General features: G+C 41.0%; 1 protein-coding gene across 1 annotated transcript in view; it reads left to right on the top strand.

Annotated features, from left to right (window-relative positions):
* SFMBT1 (Scm-like with four mbt domains 1) overlaps positions 1-23,052 on the top strand; it is a 31,479-nt gene that overhangs the window by 3,780 nt on the left and 4,647 nt on the right. The window contains exons 2-15 of the mRNA XM_009871610.1: positions 2,697-2,791; positions 7,325-7,565; positions 7,966-8,054; positions 8,962-9,208; positions 10,650-10,747; positions 11,808-11,909; positions 13,078-13,228; positions 13,629-13,711; positions 15,585-15,711; positions 16,415-16,528; positions 17,618-17,660; positions 18,943-19,007; positions 20,460-20,599; positions 22,460-22,569. Of these exons, the coding sequence (XP_009869912.1) occupies positions 2,697-2,791; positions 7,325-7,565; positions 7,966-8,054; positions 8,962-9,208; positions 10,650-10,747; positions 11,808-11,909; positions 13,078-13,228; positions 13,629-13,711; positions 15,585-15,711; positions 16,415-16,528; positions 17,618-17,660; positions 18,943-19,007; positions 20,460-20,599; positions 22,460-22,569 (1,705 nt within the window). The remainder of the gene's footprint in view (positions 1-2,696; positions 2,792-7,324; positions 7,566-7,965; positions 8,055-8,961; positions 9,209-10,649; positions 10,748-11,807; positions 11,910-13,077; positions 13,229-13,628; positions 13,712-15,584; positions 15,712-16,414; positions 16,529-17,617; positions 17,661-18,942; positions 19,008-20,459; positions 20,600-22,459; positions 22,570-23,052) is intronic.

Here is a 23,052-nt window from a genome sequence, read left to right as displayed (position 1 = left end):
TTTCCCCTATGGAAAAGCACTTGCAAGAGAACTTCTGGATGTGCTGGTGAGATGTGGGCGCTGTACAGTACAAAGCAATCTGAGCCCTGCTCCCCACAGCACAGACCTGGAAGGAAACAGCTCTCTTGGCTGTGAAAACACACAGGCTGCGAGGACCGTGGTGGAGCGGAGTGACAAAGGACGTGGGGGAACTCTGGTCCGGTTGGGAGCTGGTTTAAATGTAGTTAGAGGCGAAAGGGTAGCGGGAGCAGCGTGCAAACTGGCTTTCTGAGCAGCTCCTTGTAGCAATTAAGTGGCAACATAAGTTACTAATTGACCCTTTCAGTGCGATTAGTGACCTGTGCCTCATTTAAGGAGCTTAGCTGCCCCGCAGACAGTTCGCTGATGATAACGCGGGGTTGAATCGGTGCTGGAAAGCCTCAAGGTCCGGGTAGTAATCCCAGACCGAGCTACTTGGCTTTCCAACTTGTTAAAAAACACAGAGCAGTCACGATGCTTTATGTTTCGCTTCAAACAGGAATGCAGTAGGCATTGCAAGCGGTGCTTTTTACACACAAAGTGCTTTTTGGAGTGGGATGAAAGCGGGGTTGTTGCCGCTGCTGAGCAGCCGCGTGCCGTCACTGGGAAAGGGTGAGCGCGCCGGGAGAAAAATCAAAGTTTGCCCTTGGTTTTAACTGACCATAGATGTTGTGTTCGAGCGGATGCTTCTTCCCACTTCAGTTCCGCGGCTGTGAACTTAAGCATTTTTATGGTTAAAGTAAAATGCTGTTTTAATGAGTTAAGAAATCTTAATCTGTTTTAACAACATTTTGCAAGAAAGTTAGGTCTTTCTTAGAATGACTTGCAGCCAGAGCTTTGATCAGTTCCCTCCTAATTTGCAAACCACGTGGTCTGCACCATAACCTCGTTATTCCTGGGAAAAAAAAAATATCCTTCTCCAGGTTATTTCTTCAGTAAGTTAAAAACTTTCACAGAAGAGTGATGGTGATATTCAAGCTCTGAGGTTTTTGAGCTCTGAGGCTTACAAAAGGCCAGTATAACCAACTGTGGCTGTTTTAAAATAGCAACATGAAATTGGGTTTGGGAGAGATAAGAGCTGCCTTTAAAACAGATACTATCATGAGCAAACAAAAGCTAACTGAATATACGTTTCTAAGTTTGGGGAAATGATAATGCCTAGAATTAAAATGGAACGTCAAAGATGAGCTTTACAATTGGTTTGAAAAGAAAATGAACCTACTTTACACTCAGGACCTGTAGACTTTTTAGATGATTTAAAGTAGCTCAGACTTCTGGGCAAATATTTGCCCCTCTCTGTTCGAGGTCTAAGAACTGTTGTGGAGCATACTTAGCAGGTTGTCAGCATGTCTACAGGTCTGATAAGGGCATGTAATAGTATTTAATTCATTTTTTTTGAACATGTAATGTTTCCTACTCAAGCTACTACTCCTGGAGAGAACAGTTATGACCTGTCCTAAGAGAAGCTGAGTGTGTAGGAACTGTTGGTGTCCTGTAACCTGTGCTCAGCTCTCCCCATGCTTGTGATACACAGAGGTTTCTCTGTTTTCAAATTCAAACAGGGCATCGAGTTTCCTGGTACTGAGAGATGGAAATGTCCTGTGTTCGTTCATAAAGACAATTATGGTGCAGGTGGTGGAATTGGTCCAAAAGTGAAAAAAAAAAGCTCTACTTTTGTGTCGTGTCACTGCTGTCCCTTTCACTGATGAACCTGAGGCCGTAGTTCGCGTGTCGAGGTTAAAGATGCCACTTTGCCTGAGGTAGAACCCTCCCTGGTCATCCCAGCTGCGCCTGCAGGAAAAATAACGTGGCTGTGTGCCGAGCTAAACAGGGAACCTGGACTCCAAATCATGTTGGTTGTGATGTCTTTCCAGGAGAGCAGGTTACACGTTCGAGAAAACGGGAACAGGAGGGGAGTGGGGACAGGAGCCAAAAACTGAAGGGAAGACAGAGCCTGGAGGACAGGCTTCACAATAATAATAGAAAATGTGACTCATTGGTCGTGTTGCTCACTGTAGCTGTTTGCTTCCCTAACAGCTTGAGTGAGTTTTCAACCGTGGCTTGAGTGGTTTTAGCACATTTTGGCTTTAATGGATCCAGAAATAAAATTTTCTTGGTCTAAAGAAGCTGTTACACCTCATCACTCTTTTTTCTTTTTTTCAGTGACTCATTTGAGTATTTGATTTCAGTTGTGTCTTGAGCTGTTTTCTTTAGAACTACCTTGAATCCTTGTCATGCTTTTTGGTATTTTAGAACATTCAAATAAAGACTAGCTTAAAAAAGAGGAGAGTCATATTTCAAATTTTTTTTTGGCTTTTTTTCCCCCAGAAAATCTCTTACTAGTACTATTGCTGTTTCCTGGATGGTTTTTAATTTAATACACTGATGATCCAGTGCGCACAGAGTTTTGAGTCTTATATTTGTTGATAAAAATACAGAACTCTTCTGACTATGTTCTCCTCTCCAAAATCCTCAAGATCTCCCTATTTTTCAGATCATATCCAACTTCAGATGCCCTTCACGTACAAAAAAAAGGCTAAATACTGTTGTCTGTGTGTTGAAGTGTATAACTGCAGCTCTACAGTCATTTGGAATTTAAGCAGATTTTGCTGTAGTTCTTAGGCCTAAAACTTAAACCAACAGTTTGCTAAATAGGAGACGTTTGGCTTCTCTTGCAGATGCTGGTTCCAGTGTGGAAGAAACAGAATTCAATTGGGATGAGTATCTAGAAGACACAGGAGCAACCGCAGCCCCCCATGGCTCCTTTAAACATGTGAGTAAGGGAGTGTGTGTCTGCTTACCATCTCCTACACTGTTTTTTTGATACACCAGATGTTTAGGGTTTCTTTGAATGAGTTGATGTTCTTGAATCAGGAAGACTAACTAGAATCATGTTTCTTAAAGGGAAATGAAGAATTTCATCTTTTTATTATTGTTTCTCGTCTTCCACTCTATATTTAGCACGGCATAATCCCATCCACGGGTGCTGAAAGTTAAGGGACTCCTAGTCCTTTCTGCACCAGAAGGTAAACTTAGTTTTCCTTATGAAGCCCAAACCGGACAGTCCGTTTCTTCTTTTGGTGATTGCTACTGGACAACTGCTATGGAGGAGGTCGCATTACAAATTTAGTGACATACTTGAACAGCAGAATTCAAATGTGCTCTCCAAGAAGGGTGTAATGGTGGCTCTCAAGGAGGCCAAGGAGAAAATAATAGTTCTGCCAAACACTTGACTGTAGTAGTTAGAAAACTGATTAGAATAATTGCTGATCATAGGCTTAATGGATAGGATGAAGTCTTGATAAGCCCTTGTCTTTGCCCTTGGATATCTTTAAACGTTGGTAAAATCCTAGAGTGTGCTGCCCCATTCGGTGATACCTGAATGTGAAGTCTGCCTTCTTGCACTGGGTCATCGGTGAGGGTGAGCTGTATGGAGCTGCCTTCCAAACCTCTTGGATTTCTTCCAACAATTGAAACACCTTCCAGACTTCCAGCCTGTATCCTTACCCAAATCTTTAATAAAGTTACTATTTAATAGTCTTTCAAGGACTGGCTGTGAGTCTTTTACCATAGCAGTGAGGATAGTGACTTTTGTGTGGCACATTGCTTGGAAGGCACTCCCTGGTGGTCAGGTTTTTGGGTCCAGTGTCACCACTTTCAGTACAGGAGCCTCAAGTCAGAATGAAAACGAATTGAAGTCTGTTCATGAAGGATCACAAAGCATTCTGAGTCCAAAAAACTTTTGCAGAAGTGCAAAACATTAAAGAGACGATTATAATATGGCAGCTCTCTTAGTAGTAGAAATGCTCAGTAAATGTAGACTTTGCGGAAGCTCTTCCATACACTGGGGTATAATTGTAAGCTTTTTGTTCAAAGTAAATGTTCATGTATCTGGTTTCTGAAGGAAAGAGGCTTATGCTTGCTTTGTTTTTCCTCAGTGTACTAAGGCTCTAGCACGAGTGAGCTTACTCAGAGTGGTGGGGCCCAGGCAGCCCACCCTGAGGGAGCAGTAGGGAGTCGAGCAAGGGCACTTTGCAGCAGGGTGAGGAGTGGTCTGTGTGCTCCTCGGGTGTTACCTTACATGATCTCTGTTAAAGAAGCTTGCTGTCTTAGCTCAAACATTATACAAACTCCTAAGGCCAGCTTTACAGTGGTGGCCAACCGAATTGCCATTGCAACTGTATTTCGTTAAGTGACAGGAAACCCTTTGAATGACTTGGTTACCCCTGCCCTGCACTCTTGGCCGGCTCTGCTGTGTCAAACTAGGTCTGATTGCTGAGGCCATGGTCAGTAAAATACAAGTAGATTTTTAAAACCCCACATATTTTATTGTTAATTGTTCCCTACTTGTGTAGAACACAGGTAGTGACGTTGCTGTGGAGAGTGCGGGAGGGAGGAGGTGTGGGCAGCCTGGCCCTGCCGCCCGCTCGTTTCTGCTGCCTTGGGTGCCCTCGTGTGTGCAGTGCTGCGCTCGGGGGGCTTGGCTCCCTGCACCCCGCCCGGGGCCGCGAGTGAGCGTGGTGACACTCACCTGCGTGCTCAGAGGGAGAACTGCCAGGCGTTTTCTAGCAGAGCTCCCTTAGAAGCTGTTTGGAGGCCAGTGTTGATGTTGTCTGTGTAATAAGCTTGGCATAAAGTTTTGGGAAGTTAGTGCTGACACAGAACTCACAAGCGAGAGAGGAGTGTATCTGCAGCAGCGCCACGTCACCTAGATCTTGCTGTTAATAGAAATCAGTGCAAAGTCACATACTCAGGGTTTCTGCTGTCTGTTAGAAGGCAGTGTTTTGGAAAAGGTAGAGGAAGGAACCTCAGTGCCTCTGTGACAGCCTGTGTGGGTGACAAAGCCCTGAAGAAGTATTGGTGTGATCCCAGGATACACCAGGTGGGAGATTTTCAGTGGAGAGCAAACAGGCACTGATGTCTCTGTGGCAGCGACTGGTCGTCCCTCCAGCTGGGATCATTCTGGTTCTAGTTGCTTGACTTGAGGAATGATGTATTTTTATAATCTTAATATCAGGAGAGCCAAGAGGGAGCTACTTTTGTACTCTTGAAAAAGCAGAGTTGAAAAAACTGAGCTGAAGAATAATATTGGCACAAGAGCAAATGAATATATATAAACAAATTAATTAATATAAATAAATTTTAGAAGGAAGCTTAAGGTTTCTGTCTGGTTCTTTTAAACATTGAAGTAGCGAGACTGTGCCCAGCCTCCCGTGATGGGTGAGGAATACCTAACTCACGTTGTAGGAGATGGTTACACAGCCTGTGTTAGGAAAGAGCTAGGCTTGCTGTTGGGAGAGAGGACTTTCTTATATGTGTATGCTTACATTAATTCTGGACGTTTTGCTCTTGCTATAAGCAAGACACACTGGAAAATGTGACTTCCTCATATTGAGTATGTTCTAATGTTTAATTTGTTTGCATTTTAAAAATTAAACAACATTGAGGTCAAAGTGACTGTTTTGCTGACAATCTAGTGGGAAGAGAGCTTATCAGAAACGTAGGGTTGCACTGGATACTGGTGCTGTCATCCCCCCGAGTCTAAGATACTCTTTCACAACTCCTTTCTGCAACTTACAGATGTGTGTAAACATAGAGTAAAAAAAAAAAAAAAAGCTAGTGTTCAGCATCATCTGAACACGTGTATTTGTTGTGTGTTCCTGGTGGTTTTAATACTCTGAGTCTGTTCTTTATCATTGTGTCTGGAAGCTGAACTGAAGCCCCAGATCTGACCTGGGACCTGGTACACAGCAGCTGGGAATAGCGCTCCGAGTTTTGTGCTTTAAACCAGTTCGTGGTGTCGTCTTGCCCAGCTGCCAGGAGAGGGTGCTAACTTCTTGGGCTCTGCTCTATCTGCCCGGGAACGTAAACGGCAGTGCTAGAAAAATGCACCTGACTGCAGGGAAAGCTCCGTCTGCCCCCCTGGGTTTTGCTGAATGCGGTGCTCTCTGCCATGGGCTTTTGCTGAAAGTTTGGAGAGGGAGCTGCACAGATCTCCCCATGCCTCAGACTCTGCGTCCAGTTCATGGCTTTTCTCTCAGGAATCAGAATATGAAATTTTTTGTAACAGCTCTTCAGCAAGACAGCTATCTTTTTTCCAGAGATGGCCTCTGTAATACCACTTCAAAGTGCCTGCAGGTATTTGGTCCTGCTGATTTTGTTTTTAAGAAGGGGTTTCTCTTTGTGAAGGGTATTAACCCAAAGGCTATCAACAGTTAACAGAAGCATGTGCTTTTCTTTCTGATGTGGTTCTCTTAGTTTTATTTTTAGCAAACCAGTATGTGTTGGCTGATGAGACTGTAATAGCTATGGCAGTTACTGAACCATCAGCACAGAACTGGTAATAAATAACCCAGAAAATATCTACTGCATCTGCGTCATACTGAAAGCCTTTCTTACAGCTGATTCCAAGATGAAATGGAACTTGGGACCACTTAAGAAAGGAAACACCAGTTGCATTCGGCTGAGAACAGAGGATCAACGTGTTAGATTTTCAATTAAGACTGAGGCCATGGAAATAAGCACAGGTCACAAACATGCTGTAGTGGGAGCATAGCAAGGTCCTTCTGTTCGTTCAGGAGTGTTGAGCTAGGAGAACTTAGGAGTAGGAGAAACTTAATGTTTTCTCTTTTTAAGTTCACATTTCAGTAGCTGAGTGGACTGTGTAGGCAGATTCCTCACCTGCACACAACACACCACGAATATTTGGTGCTTTGTTGTTGTCAAAGCATGAGTTCACTAAAGAACACATACTGTTTATGTTTTATGCAATTTATGTAACAATGCTCCCTGTGGAATTATTTAGGTTCTTGCTCAAAAACATTAAAAATACTTATTCTGCAATTTTGCAGATTTGTGGCTTCTTAAATGACCATGACAGGAGAGACAGTGGTATCGTTATCTAAAGCGTGTGTGTGTACTTTAAACAGGCTCTTTGTCCAAAGAGATTGAAAGACATAATTTTAATGCAAAAAGTCAAAGTTGTGTTGCTGAGTTTGACCTTTAGTTTTGCTGTGAGTTGGGAAGCCTCTTGGTGATGAGTGAGATATTGTCTGGGGTAGGTAGAAGAGTTGCACAGTATTGACTTAAGGTTGAAAAGATACTCTGAAACGCAAAGGAGATTTCATTAATGATGACTGTGTGTGCATTCCAATTTGGGTCATATGATGAAGTTGTTTCTCTGAAGAGACTGGATGGTGTTTGCCTTGGGGTTTTTTTTGCTGATGAACACATGTAAGTTTTTTCCCCAGTTACTCCACAAAGTTTCTGGGAGGTGCTCAGATGTGATGATCTTCTTCCTCTTCAGGTGGATACAAGTTTGCAGAACGGTTTTGCTCCTGGTATGAAGCTAGAAGTTGCTGTCAAGTCTGACCAAAACACCTACTGGGTGGCCACCATTATTACTACCTGTGGGCAGCTGCTGCTCCTGCGCTACGATGGTTACGGGGAAGACCGCAAGGCTGACTTTTGGTGTGATATCATGACAGCTGATTTACACCCCATCGGCTGGTGCGAGCAGAACAAGAAGATTCTCAAAGTGCCTGAAGGTATTGGCTCTGTATGCAGAAGTGGGGAGTACATACAAAAGTATGGTTTTGTCCTTTGTCCACCTGGCGGGTAGTCTTCGTAATTACTGCTATGTGCAGGTGGTGACTTAAGAGTAGGAGACAGCTCTTTCACCAGAGAGGAGTCAGCTTAATTTCAGAACTGGATTTACTTTTACAGGGGCTTGTGGTTGTCTTAATAATCACCCACCACATTCTACTCCTTTGTCATTTCCATTAAAGATTTTGTTGGTGGTGTGTTTCTTCTTTTAAGGTGTTACTGGTGAGTGTGTGGCATATTCTTGTGAATTAGGCAGCGCAAGCGTGTGGTAATGTTTTGTTATCTGAATAATCTTTAACTGACAGGAAGAATTGCAGTCTTTCTTCTTCACTTTTCACTTAGGTATCAAGGACAAGATACCTGACCAGGAGGAATTCCTTCAGCGGGTGCTGAAAGGAGCTTGCAGTGCTCCTGCTAACCTGCTGGAGGGGGTGAGTGCTTCGATGTGCTGCATCTTGGGTTTTTTGTTGAGCTTAACCCTTTGTTGTGAAGGGAAACCATGTCAGTTCATTGCCTTTTCTAAGTTTAGGGAGCATCGTAGTATGCTGCTGACCTTAAAGTTCCACTCTCTACTGTTTCCTGTTTAGAGTATTTAGTTTTCATAGTGCTGTTGTGAAGCGTATCTGTCGCTGCAGATTTGGGCATTCATTAATCCTGTCGAAAGATTTTTTCAAACTCCCATAGGTTTCAGTCTTCCTCCTGTTCTGCTCCTCCTTCATACAGCTCTAAGGAAATAATCCTTTATTTGTTTCTCTTTCTTGTTGTCCCCTTTCTCAGTTGACTCCTTTCACTTTTTTTTTTACTTTACTAATGAACAAGTGGTTGTTTAATTGTTTCACTTAAATCTTGCAACTTTAGTAGTGAAGATCCAAATTTTTATCCCCTCCTCTGCACTTAAGACAATATTTGCACCTCATATCACTGTCTGGTTGTAAAGTGCAGAACATAATTCCTTTTGAAAATGCTGTTGACATCTTCTTTACAACGAACATTTTTACCTTTGTATGTTTTCTACCTAGACATCTCTGTGTGCTAGATGACTCAGTTTTTCTAAAACTGTTTCCTTCAAACCTTGACTATATAAGTGATAATGCTTCTGAAAATGATGAGAACTTAGGTGAAATGTGTGACAGTATCTATAGGCAGTGCAGAAGCTCTAATGCAAGCACCAGGGATTGTAAACATTGATATTTCTGTTGTCTTGTGTTAATAAGGGACCTGTATTTCTTTAGTTCTGTATTCATGCTTTATTCATGCAAAAAGAATGTGTATAAAGAAGTGGAAGTATGGAATTTGTTTTGTTCTGTTGTGCAGAATAATTTGTATTCTTTTTTGTAGCTTCACAGAGGGAAAAATCCATTGGATCTCATTGCACCAGGCTCTCGACTAGAACTGCAAAATGTCCGGGATTCCCTGGAAGCTTGGATAGTCACCGTGGTAGAAAATGTTGGTGGGAGACTTAAATTACGATATGAAGGGCTGGAGGATTCTGACAAGTTTGACCAATGGCTGTTCTACTTGGACCCTTTCCTTCATCAAGTGGGGTGGGCAGCTCAGCATGGATATAGCCTGCAACCACCTTTAGGTACTTCAGAACAGACATCTTTTAGCTGGTGATCAGAGGCTAGAGAATACTGCGGCTGCTTTAGTGCTGTGAATCTGCCTTCTGGATGCATATGGGGGTTGTGTGATCAGTGTGTGATCTGACAGCTGTTATATGTAGTAAAGTGTAAGTGAAAACACAAGGATATAGTCCTACGAGATTTTTCACCCACTCATTTGAAAGTAGCTAAATGGTTTTGCCTGTGAGAACTTTCCACCTGTTTGTGGGAAGGGAGGAACTGATGAAGGGATTGCCTTCGGGGTTATTTTTGATAGCTTTGTATTCCTGGGGGAGAGGAGTCGTGCAGTTTTGAAGTACAGCTCAACAGGAGCTTTTGCAATTGGGGCACCAAGCCCGCTGTGTTAATTACAGCACTGCCTACAGAGGTATTACGTGGATATCAAAAAGTCCTTAAAAATGAGTGCCCAGGAACGAATGTGTGGAAGTGGAGGCAGAGGGTGCTTCTGAGCTGAGCAGTGATGTGATGTGTTTCCTGAGAAGGGGAAACCTTGGGGTAAAACTGGAGAATGTTGAGCATTTACCCTGCAGCCTTTCTGCAAAGGCAGGTGTACATCTAAGGTTCTGGCAGGTTCTGTGCTATTAGTTGGGGAAGTTCAGCTTGTTTAGAACAGTTGGCTTTGTTGTGCTGTTGTTATTGGGGTTTTTTTTAATGTTTTCCCCTTACGGCAAGAAGAAATCATGCTGAGCAAACCAAACCAATTTCTGTTGAAATGACTGAGCATACTGCCTTTTCTAGTGCTTGACTAATCTCTGCTAAGTCAGGATTGGGAACAGGGAGAGGCAAAATTGCTGACAGAATCTAGATAAGTGGATTCCACGGTGCTATTTATGTGAACATTGTTTTTTAGAAATATTAGTTAGTTACTGGATTTGTTTCCTTTTTACGTCTACATAAGAGCTCTGATGTACTCACAGGCATCTTTGGTGCTTGATGGCACTGGTACAAGTAGTTCCTCTTCTATCAGAGAGGTGTGTAGTCTGCAATTACAGATGCTAAAAGGGTAACTTATACACTAGGAACAGACTTGTGGAACGTTTCTTGAACTTTCTGCTTATTTAAGTGTAAAACAGGCTGGCATTATCCACCTGGGGGGTTGTTTTCTGGTCACACATTTCTCCAGAAGTTTTTCTCAGTGTTGATGTGATCTCTGTTTTCTCAGAAAAACTAGACTGGGTAGCGTATGGGTGAGTGTTGCTTGTCTTCAGGCCCTTTTTGTAACCTATTCAAATGTCAAAGAAAATAGTAAGTCTTTAAGAAAGAAGACATTTGCACAGATTCTGAGCAGATGCAGATTTAGCAGTTGGAGGAGCACAAATCAGACTTTTTGGCTTTATTGCTGTATGTTCTGAAGGAAGAGAAGGAGAATGACTTCATTCACTGTTTCCTTTCTTTTTACTCAAGCCATTAGGTCCTTGAAGAATGAAGCAGATTGGCAAGAGATCCTGAAGAAGGTTAAAGAGGAGGAAGAGGAGTCATCAGTTCCTACAGATCTCTTTAAGGTAAAGACACAGTATGTGTAGTTTAATGCTGTGAGTGATACCATGAAAATACTATATTCCCAAGAAATGATTCAGGTAAGTAAGTCACTGTTACTCGGAAGTTTTCCCCTATCTTCTTTTAAATTTTTTTTTCCTTTGTCTCTCTACTTTAAAAAAGTCATAATAATAAAAAATAATCGTGCTGTTACGCAATTCTTGTTAAGTTAGACAACACAATCATCGTAAGTATGTAAGTCATTAATTGTCATACTGGGAAAAATCTTGGGTTCTGATACTTTATAATGGCATCTCCAGTTGTTCACCAGCTGGTCTTGTGGATTGCTGTCCTTCCAGAGGAGTGTGGGCTTACTGCAGTCTCTCTAACTGTGTGTGTCCGTTGATGCATTTACATGTGTGACATCTAATCTATAACCTGATGTGGTTCCACGTGATGTATAAGGTGTCCTTTTACGTCCTGAGTGTTAGCAAATGTTACTAGCGAACCTGAATTTAAATATTTGAATTGAAATAAAATAATAATCCTACTCTGAGAAGTAGGAATATAAATTTAGTCCTTCAAGTTCTTAGTTGATTTTTATCAGCTTTGTTTGGACTCATAAGCAGAACAGAAGAGGAGGTGGTGTTGCTCTTGGTTGTGTTAGGTCATAGAGCAGGATACACGTCACTCTGGAGCAGGAGTCCTGTTTTGCAGGTTTTTACTAGGCTGAAAATGGAGGCTCTTTCAGTGTAGCTCATGGTGAGTGCTAAAGGTTAAGGAAATAAAAAATAATTTCTATTGACTTACCAGACCACCCTGTACTGTGAAATCCTGCTTCTGTGTGAAGAATGTCAGAGGAGGGAGACTTGGGGACTCCATTTCCTAAAAGTCATAGAAAACTGTCAATCTCAAAGGACATAACTGGCCTTTTCATTATAGAGAGATTGCTGATACTCTGACATGTTGATTTCTTAGAATGAACTAATAAAAACTCAAGTTGTCTTTCTCAGTTGAATTATGTACAGTGCATCTTTTTTTTTGATCGATAAAGGAAGGTAATCACACTGATACATCATTTTTCAGGATAAACCTGTGATTGGAGTGCATTCATTCTCTGAAGGCATGAAGTTAGAAGCTGTGGACCCAGCAGCTCCGTTTGTAATCTCTCCTGCTACAGTTCTCAAGGTACCAGGGCTCTTTCATTTGTCCTGCTAAGATTCAGTTCTATTGCTACTTCTGTTCTTAAATGTTCAGGAAATTCTCATTAACTGATTATCTCAAAATCTTGAACTAGTTTTCATATTAAGTATTGTATGTCTCCCTTAAGGGACAGATTGCCGTGAAAAGGATCTTAACTGCTGATAGTGAAACCATTGGGTTTGAATGAAGGCAGAAAGTTCCCTAAAGATTCAAGCTGGAAAGATGAAATGGCTAAAATTGTAAAACCCAGATTTTTAAAACTAGATATAATCCCTCACAATCTGAGTATTCATCTTGAAGAGAGATATTGGATGTTTGTTTTTTCAGAAGTTATGTCATTACTGTGTGCAAGCTCTGATGTTTAGGTGGCCTGATTTTCAAATGGGGGCCTGTACATGGGTTTGAAAGTTGAAATGAAAACTCTCCAACATAATCACATTTTGAGCAACTTCTGTCTTCCTATGTTAGTAAGCAGGTGAAAGATTTGAAAGAGAGCTGCATAGGACATATTTTACAATTATTTTTTTCTGTGTTTTCTGCGAACTGTTCTTTTTCTTTAGGACAGATAGTCTTTCAATGTAATATCTTACCTTTTGGTGATCTCTCTCTTTTAAACTCTTAACATACAGTTTCTTCACATAAGATTATTGATTATTACTAAATGGTGCAACCAGTTCCAAGCAAAGCAAAATCATGTACTTTTCTGGATACTTTCGTGTCCCACTTCTAGTTACTTCAGGAGTGTGGTGGCTTCACTTGTGACAGTCCATCCTGGGACTCAGTTCAGTGTTGTTGAAATAACCACTTTGTTATTACTGAATAGTATTAAGACCACAAACTAATTTTTCTCTGCATTTTCTGAAAAAAAAAATCATATAGTATTTGATCACCTTATTTTTAAAGTACTCATGGATTACCTCCTGTGGTTATTATGTATTTTTGTTAAGTTTCTAGAAGATGCAGAGAAGTGTGCTGGTTTATGAGTCCCATAGATTCTCTTTTATTTTTTTTTAACCCTCACCATATTTCAAGGTGAAGCGTTTCCATCATGCAATGTTGCTACTTAATAAAATTATTAAAATGGAGAAGAGGGAGCTGTAGATCAGAATCTGCTACTTACAAGACCACATGGTTCTCTTTTGGCTAACTGCAGGTGTACAATGAAAAGTATTTCATGATAGAAATTGATGACTTGAGACCAGACCGTACAACCAGCCAGTCTTACATTTGTCATGTCAACAGTGCGGGTATTTTCCCTGTGCAGTGGAGTCTGAAGAACGGTTTGCACCTCAGTCCCCCGCCAGGTATGTTTGTGCAACCTTGCCCTGCCCACTGCTCTTTGAAGGAGGTAGATTGCCAGTCCCCAGAGCACCATGTTTAGCCACGTTTAGGACAACGCTTTTGCAAGAGAATTGCATGTAGTAGCACGAACAAAGAACAAGAAGGATCAAACTCTGAGAACCAGGAGCTTTGAGTTCAGTGAAAGTGAAGTTTCGAGGTGGGGCAAGCCGTTAAGTTCCTCTGCAGTGAAAATTAGGAGAGGATGTATCAAATAGGTGGGAACCCTGCTGGGGGCTCACCTCAGCTGGCTCCTCAGCTGACAAACTTGTGTGACCCAAACAGATTTCAGTGACCTGTAGTTCACGCTGGTTTGAAACAGGTCTCATGCTGTTACACTAACCCCTCCGCTTTTGCTTTGCCTAGGTTATCCTGGGCAGGACTTTGACTGGGCAGACTACCTCAAACAGTGTGGTGCTGAGGCAGCTCCCCAGAGCTGCTTCCCTTCGGTAAGGTTCTCTTGCAGAAAAATCTCTTCTGTTATGTGAATGACACTCTTGATTCCAGGGAGAAGAACCTTTTGCATGTTTTTTACTTAAACTACCTTTCTGAGTAGAACAGGACAGTTCCATTGGAAGGGACCTGCAATGACCATCTAGTCCAACTGCCTTACCTCCTCAGGGCTGAGCAGAAGTTAAAGCGTGTTGTTAAGGGCATTGTCCAAGTGCCTCTTAAACACTGACAGGGGTGGGCCATCGACCACCTCTGCAGGAAGCCTGTTCCAGTGTTTGACCACTCTCCCTGTAAAGAAATGCTTCCTAAAATCCAGTCTGATCCTCCCCTGGTGCAGCTTCCAACTGTTCCCATGCATCCTATCTCTGGATACCAGGGAGAAAAGATCAATGCCTTCTCCTCCTCTCTTTTGGAAGTGGTGAAGAACAGTGAGGCCACCTCTCAGCTTCATTTTCTCCAAGCTAGACAAGCCCAAAGTCCTTACCTGCTCCTCAGAGGACATTTCTGCAGCTTTTTCACCAGCTTTGTTGCTTTCAGGATGCATTTGAGTACTTTAACACCTTTCTTGTCATAACTGAGGAAACAGAAGAGTTAAGAGAGTACAAATGTGTGTGAACTGAAGTAGGTGCGTGGCAGCTTCCTAGATAAGGAAGTGGTGGACCAAACGCAAGTGAAAATTAGTGATTGTTTTGTGAAAATGAGATGTGTAAGAGTCTGTGGAGTAGACATACACCAGCATCAATCCTTGGCGTTCCTCTAAGTGGGAACTTTTCATAGACCTTATTTTCATTTATTCTTTCAATCTTTCTTCCTTTCAGCTTGAAAAAGTCATTCCATAGTGTTGATCAATACCAAGTCATCTTAAATTAGTACCAAATAATAATTTTATATTAATCAGTGCCTGAAGTACTTGGTAGATTTTAGGCTTTCGTTGGTTCAGTGACAGTACTGCTGTCTCCCAGAGCACAGTACCTTGTCAAGCAGAAAAGGATACTATTAACATCACCCTTCCATTTTCAATACTTGGGCTATTGCAGTGCTTAGGGGAAGAAAATAAAATGAATAATTATCGTTTTTGAGAAGGGTGTTGCTGGCTATAAAAACTTATTGCTCTTGTTCTGTCTTGCAAGCTGTGGCATCTTTGAGCAGGTCATTGAATTTGTTATCCCTTTTCTGAGAAGAGTTGATCACTGTAGGCTAGTTCTAGAACTCGTAGTGTATTAATCCTGTAATTTTGTTGCAAAGTGGCTCTGGGGAAAAGAGTCTTCTGTCTAACTGTTAGTTTTTATCTTTAATTCAGGAGCTTCAGTGCTGGAAAAGTATCCATTTTTACCTTTTAGGATTTTTTTTATAAATGTGGACTAAATTGGTGAATAAAGTAAAGTCCCACTTAAGCAAAAATCTTAAAAAGAAAAGAAAGCTTCCTTTACTGTCTGCTAGAACTCATTTGGATGGGGCTGGAATGTTATTTGCATAAGCAAAGTGAATTTCCAAGCTAACATAATAGAATAGAGAGCAGGGTCAGGCTATTTGTCACACTTATCACTTAGGTAGCAAACAGCAGAGAATTTCTGAGTGCTCAGAATACACACTCAGTCTTCTCAGTGAGTCTCAGCATTCTTATTTCTGAGCACAAATATTCTTTTCTAGGTCTGCCTATAGAGCCTTTTTTAACTAAAATTCTCCATAGTCTGTGATGTATCTTATATTCAATGTGCAAATTATCTGAAATCCTCTCTGGCTGTGGGAGTATCTTTCTGTGTTACACAAACACTGAGACTTCTACGTATTGCTCCTGTTCACAGCTATTCATGTTATATACTGGATGTACAGATGGCATTTTACTGAAGTATCCTGTCTTTTTCCTAGTTAATTTCTGACCATGGATTTAAAGAGAATATGAAACTTGAGGCTGTGAACCCAGTTGATCCTGAAGAAGTCTGCATTGCTACAGTCACCAAGTTGAAAGATTCCTACCTCTGGCTTCAGCTGGAGGGTAAGCCTGACGTTGGAGAGGAAAGTAGCACTTGCGTGGATTCTTCTGTAGCACCATCACAAACCTGAAGAGTATCTGGAGCAAACTCACTGTGTGCAGAGTATGGACAGCGAGTCACCATTTCCTCACCGAAAAAAACCCAACAGCAAAACCCCATTTGCGTGGTCTGTTTCCCAGTTAGCATTGGCTGGCAGTGCTTATTTAAGCCAGGCAAAAATGGCGTTTGTGCATTGCAGCATGTTAGAGCTGAGCTAGTGCTCTGTGCGAGATGCTGATCAGTGTCTTTTAGAAAGCGAAGGCCTTGTAACGTTTCTGCAAATGAGTGACTTGCATTCTCAGCAAGCTTTGTCCAGACCTCGGAGAAGATTTTTAGAGAGGTTCTTCATTTGGATAGAATAGGTACATGTCAGCCATTCTCCATTATAATCCCATTTCTTGGTTGGAAGTATATCAGTGTGCACTTACTGTGCGCTGTGCATCTCTGCTAAACTCTGGATTGCAAATTCCCATCTCCAGCCTTAGGAGGAAGCAAATGAGGTCAGGAAAGAATTTGATCAGTAGAAGGGGATAAACCATTGATACTGTGTTCCAAATACGCCACAATTAAAAGCAGCCTCACTGGCAAACATGTAGCAAAGATTAACCAAATTAGGTTTTTTGTTTCTATGAGTTGTTTCAATTTTTGCTTCTCTAAACTGAACAGGCTCCAAGAAGCCCGTCCCTGACTGTATAGTGAGCGTGGAATCAATGAATATATTTCCAGTGGGTTGGTGTGAAACGAATGGATATCAGCTCAGACCTCCTCGCAAAGCAATAGGTATCAGTTCTGTTCTGTTTGTGGTACTTAGCTGGGCTGATAGAGATGGCAAGAGCTTCTAGAGAAGGCTACTCTAGAGTTACTGTTAACGTCTCTGAATTTGGAAGCGTTCACCATACGCAGAGGCTCTGTGCCTTGTGCAGCTGTTCCCCTGGTTGTTGGGTCCGGTTGGAATCTGTACACCACCCCCAAAACGGGCAGTGTTGGCTCGAGACTCTGGCGTGCTGTGCAAGCACGTGGAAACAATCTGTGACTCACAATAAGGAGATGAGATGTGTGTGTACGTACACACACCTGTGCTACGCGTATACTTCTGATTGAGCTGTTCTTGCCATGTGTCTGGCCCTGACACTGATTTTACACTTGTGCAAGTAGAATTAATGCCATAACAAAGCAACGTTGAGTGCGTGTGCATTATGGAGCTGAAATAAAGGGCACTGGCCTTCTCTGGGGGCCAGACCATCATGATCCCCTGATGGCTGAATGTTGAAAAGTCAACCCTACCTGTTTTAACTGCCCCAGTAGGTAGCATAAGGCAGTGTCTTCTCTCAGCTGGTTAGTGAGCTCTGTTCACTGAAGTTTAACAGCAGCTGGAGAAACTGGAGAACCTCCTGAATGTTTATTAAGAAAGATAATAAAATTATAAGATTGGAAAGAGCTGTCATTTACTGCAAGTCAAAGCGAGAGAAGCTTACCTGAGACATGCCTGCACTGCCAAGGACAGAGGAGGAAGCAGGGGGAGAACCTAGTTAGAGGAAAGATGCTTTTAAAGAAAAGCACTGTGAACCTGACTTTGATTAGGTTTCAGCACCTTTAGGGGCTGAGAAGGAAAGCATCTTGTTCCTTTTTGGCTAATATTTCGGATGATCTAGTGGTTATGATGCGAACAAAGGTGTACAAGAGGTTGAGATATCCCAGAAGACTGGTGATGTGCATGTCTGATTTAATGAATTTTTGGTGACAGTTGAACATAGATACTTTTTGGTGTATAACTTAGAAGAAATGAGTCTACTATATATATTGTACTAGACAGTTCATTTGTTTGTCTCCCATGCTTTGCTGTTTATATTTTTTTATTTTTCCTTTCAGTAAACAAGCAGAAAAAAATTGCCGTAGTTCAGCCAGAGAAACAGTAAGTAGTAGGTTTTTTGCTTTTATTTTTTGTTAGGGCTTGATTTTTATTCTTTTTTCCTTTTTCTATTTTTTTAAATCATGTTGTCTTAGGGGAGATTTAGCTTTACAGAAATGCTGTACCGAGCGTTAAGAGATTCCCCAATCCATTTATCTTAATGCTAGTCATTCCTGTTGGTGGTGAAAAAGACTCCTTGCACTATTGTAGTAGGAGAGAGATGGTGTGGATTTTTCTTTTTTTAACAGTGCCAGTGCAACTCCAGAGAGTTACAGAACAGGTCAAGTCATTGAAGTTTTGGGGTTAAAGTTGTTGATCTTCCATTTTTAAAGTATTGCATTATCTGTGAGTATTAGAGTTCATTTAAGAAAAACTAGCCTGATCTTAAGACTTGTTTATAAGTTTGTGCATGAGCCTTGATTTTTAATGGTGATTAATAGGAAAAACTACTGGATTCCCTTTTGGTTGTATTCCCATATTAAATAATAGAGTTTGTGTAATGTAAACATGCTTAGAAAATGTGGCTGCCTTAATACGTGACTGTGGTTTTTTGCAGCTGATCAGGAAATTTGGCTTTAGTGTGAGTTGTGTCATTTCGTGGATGAACTTCCAATAGTTCATTCCCAGATTAAATTTGGCCCAGGCTAGCTAAAAAAAGGAGAGTTCTACTAATATCTGCAGTTCCTCTCTAAACTGTTATGCATATGAAGCTGCTTCACAGGAGCCTGCTCAAAAATGCTCAATAGAATGCCTGACAGTTGGTTTTATTGACTCTTGGAGCTTTACAAACATGAGATCTGTCAGCAGTCCTGACAGTGTTTTCATTACTCCTAAAATACTGAGCAGACTGTTGTTCTTCCATGTTTTGTAATTGGGATTCTTACCAGAGCATGAGTCATTTTGGTTGTATTTCGATTGAAGTCCGTCTTCTTCAAAATGCGTAAGAGAAGACCGTACACTGCCTTGTGCCATGAAATAGGAAATGAAGTTAAAAGGAGACAGAAAATGTAAACTGTTGTCAGTAGCTTTGAGTGATGTGTCTATCAGCATGGTAGCCATGTACTTCAAGCAAGGAAGGATTACTAGCTGCTGCAGTACAGAAGTCCTTTCCAAATAGAATTTGATAGTCCTTGCATGTTGTTATTGTGAAACAGAGGAGGTAGAAAAAGCAGATTAGTAAGGCTGGACCTGAAGAAAATTAAAAATTAATGGTGGATTTTAGTAACTGAAAAGCGACTGTCCTTACCATCTGTCCCTTTTTCCAACCTTCTTCTCTTCATTTCAGAATTTTATCTTCAAGGACAGTTCATGATGGACTAAAGAACCAGGAACTGAACTCTTCTGACTCAGGTATTGATTGGAGAGGGCAGACTAACAAAGACAAAATCCTGTAACAGTTCAGCTGCCTTGTCATTCAGCTGCTGAGCACTCTTCTGTTAGGAGAGTGAAGAGGAGGAAAGGGTTTGAAGATTTTAATTCCTTAAAAACAAATTGAAAAAAAGAATGAAACAAACAAAACCATACAATTACTTGTGTCCTGCAACTCATATGTGCATTAAACCAGAACATTTTCCCCCCAGCAGAGGATATGTGGAGCCAAATGTGTACTGTGACCTATGCAGATGATTTTTTATTGTCACCTGTTATGTTTAATAATGTTGGGAGAAACATAACAGGCGCGCTGCATCTGTGCTCTTAGTCATTAGAATCTAACTTGGGGAAGCAGGTTTGTCTGCTTTTTACGATAACTTCATCATCATGATAAACAAAAGCATTTCAAACACTAAACTGCTTTGTGTGCCAGATGGTGAAATCCAGTAATTTTCTGAACTGTTGCAAGAATGAATGTGATGAATAAGTACATCTGCTGGTGAAAGTCACGCAGCTCTATCTGTTTGGCAACAAAATGCCTCTTCTGCTGTTTTCTCTACAGTGAAATGCATCTGAAGCTGCACCAAATGCGAGCTTTATAGAATGATTTGTGCTTGCTTAGCATTTTAATTGGCTTTTAATAGAGTCATAATGTAAGTTTGACTTCATTTATTGATCTGCCAGTTATTAACCACTGCATTTAAGATCTTTAGGTGATAGTGTTGCTTTATCAAGAAAAACTACAACACTGATGTGATAAAGCAGTTTTTTAATTTTACTTAAGTTTCTTGCAATGCATGTTATACATTACTTCAATTTTGAGCGGCATTGAACGATTTAATAGCTTTAGAAAACTTTATGTCACTTCATCAAAGATTGCTGGAGCTTTTGGTTGCTGATTGAGGAAAAAGAGTGAAAATGCAAAGCAATGTGATGTTGTAGTTTAGAATGAACCATGGAGAATAACTTTGCCAGATTCTCTAGTGGCAGAAGTTTGGGGGAGAGATAATTACTTGACTGGAAAATGTATCCGTAATTGCTGTGTAGGAAGTGCTTCAGCTATCAAGAAGCTGGGATTGTCGTCCTCTTGCCAGTTCTCTCTGGTTTATTGCCATGAAGCATCAGACAAGACAGAAATGTTTCTTTTCCGATAAATTATCAACTTTGACAAATTGCAAGCACACCTCTGAAATATAGTTTGCAACATCGAGTAACTAATGCTGTCATTGCAAACGTGACACTGAAACTACCTCCCGTTCACAGAACCACAGAATGTTAGGGGTTGGAAGGGCCCTCGAAAGATCATCTAGTCATGTCATTCAAGACTTTTTCCTTTTTTACAGCAGACGAAATGTTACATATTTTAAGAAGTCCTTATTTGTTGGGAATGTTGTAGCATGTGATTTAAATCTTTGCTTTCTCATTTCTCAGTGGTAATTAACGGAAAGTACTGCTGCCCAAAGATCTACTTCAACCACCGTTGCTTCTCAGGGCCTTACCTTAACAAAGGCAGGATTGCAGAGCTTCCTCAGTCCGTGGGACCTGGGAACTGTGTTCTTGTTCTGAAAGAGGTGAGATGGTTGCACGTAGTGGGCCTAAGTATAGCAGTGTATCGTAAACGCTAGAGTATCTCTAATTACAGATGCGTAATTAATAAATTTAAGCTGATAATGAGTATAGAGATTTTATTTTTTTGCATAAAATCAAGTATAAGTCATGAACTGTTTTATGAATGGCTGGAAATAGTAAAAACCTCTCTTTTATCTGAGTTACAGTCAGCCTTCTGTTGTTAAACTTTAAACCTGCAATCAGCACAATCACAAGAGTTAGTATATTTTTATAGCTATAATAAATGCTTCAATTTTAATTAACAGAATTTAGCTTCAGATAATCCCTGAATTCTTTTACACTTTGCACTGATGATGTTAAACCAGAAGAAATACGTATTTCTTTAGTAGAAATGGCAAACTGTTTTTGGTAATTGGAATATTAAAATAATTCTCTGGGATTTTAAAGTTGTGTATGATTTGCTAAGATCAGATGAAATTGTGGGTTTGCTTTCTAATGTAACTGAGGGAAGGGAAGAGGGAGGAAGAGGCCATTCTCTAATGCCAAGGAGCCTCTTCTCCAGACAGTTTCACACCAAATTTACAGATACTTTAATGCAATCATTATTTTCCTGAAATCTCCAAAACATTCACGGGATGGTTATTATCTGACCTGAGAGGCTGAAAGTTTCCTGAGTCATAACAATATTTGCACACTTGAGCTCTCATGAAATGATCACTTTAAATGCAAAAATTGGCTCTACATCTCTGGAATTTTTACCTTCCCTGCCACGTATCATAACTGAGAGAGACCTTAAAAAATACTTTCTGGCAAATGTCCTGTAGAGCAAGAGTCAGCTGTACAAGAGCCAAGCTGAGTATTGAGAAAGTGACATTTTTTGCATATAAAGATGTACCCCATCCTTTCTGCAAGTTTTGGTGCTCTGATGTGACCACTCCAAGAGAGCAAGTGTGAAATTCTGTGGCAGCTTCATTTAACTGTCAAGGTCTAACCTGCTCCACTGCCTGATAGCCTAAAGTATGCACAAATCCAGCTGGAGTACAGATGGTGAGTGTTCCTAAAACTTCAGCCAGTGTGCTTAATTGTATTCGTTTCAGTTATGACTCTTCCTCAATGTGCGAATCCCAGAGTGATTTGGTACTTTTTGTATGTGTAATACTCTTCTTTTGAGCTGCAGACTTCTGGACTGCTGTGCTCTTAAGAATGAAGCTGCAAGTTTGTTATGTCAAAGTTCTCATGCACCCAACTGGAATATGCACGTGCTCTGAAAATAAGAAATACAATTTGAATGCACATATTGTCCTATTGTCCATTAAGTTCAGATTACTTCCAGTTACTTTATGGCACCAAAGAAATTCTCATTTTGTCATAGGAAAGGCGTTATCATGGTCTATAAAAGCAAAACAGAGGAGATCTTAAGATTCCACAATGTAATTTTGTAGCAAGTTGTGGGTTGGCAGGCAGCAAAATCCTGCAGCATATTTTGGCACTTCTTCACATGTCAAACAACCTCTAAGATAATCACTTAGATTTGCCCAAGGTTATGCAAATTTTGTAGTATTCAGCCGCAGGGTTTAATTTAGTGATGTGTAATTCAAGGGCAATGACTTGGAAATTGCTAGATACGCTCGTGACTCTGCAGACAAATTCTGAAGGTTTGGCAAGGCCCAGAGTGTCGACTGCTCTCAGTTTTCATTTTGGCAGTATCGGGAGGTGTCTGTAATCCTGCTGTGAATGAGTGCTTTGATGCTAGATAATTTGGATGAATAGAAGTAATTTCCTATTCTACCCTGACACTTCAAAACAGATTGATTGTACAAATAACTTAAACATGTTTCCTCCTTTTCCTTCCCTCACTGTAGGTTCTCACTTTATTGATCAATGCAGCTTACAAGCCTAGCCGTGTCCTGCGAGAACTGCAGCTGGATGAAGAGGCTGCATGGCACGGGCATGGAGAAACCCTAAAAGCCAAGTAAGTTTCTGTCGTGTTCCCTGCTTCGTTGAACCTCATAGCAATGTTCTCTGCAGCCTATGCTGTAACTTCTCACATTTCAGAGAAGGACATGTTACTTGTAGCGTATAAGGATGCTTACAGCCTTTATTAAACTTCCAAGTATTTATAAATTTCTTTATGAATGTCTGGTGAAGTGTATCTGATTTAAATGTTCCTCAGTATGCCAGGTGTGCTCTGCTACTGGTATGTAAGCAGCTAGTGGCCAAGTAAGAATGATGTGCCACTGGTACAGCATAACATATACAATTGCAGACCTACAGGTGAGGTTTAAGATAATTTATTTCACCTGAAAGTAATTGTCTGTATTTTAGAGCAGAAGCTTAGGATGCATTTCACACTTCCATGGCCTTTCCCCACAAATTTCTCAGTGTCTCTGACATCAAGTTATAGCAGTGCTGATATGGCCTGGCATGGAATCCTTTCTACAGCAGCCTACCCTAA

Source organism: Apaloderma vittatum, unplaced genomic scaffold, assembly GCF_000703405.1.
Source record: "Apaloderma vittatum isolate BGI_N311 unplaced genomic scaffold, ASM70340v1 scaffold1686, whole genome shotgun sequence".
NCBI lineage: Eukaryota > Metazoa > Chordata > Aves > Trogoniformes > Trogonidae > Apaloderma > Apaloderma vittatum.
Note: the sequence above shows the minus strand (reverse complement) of the source record. Positions and strands in the feature narration are given on the sequence as shown.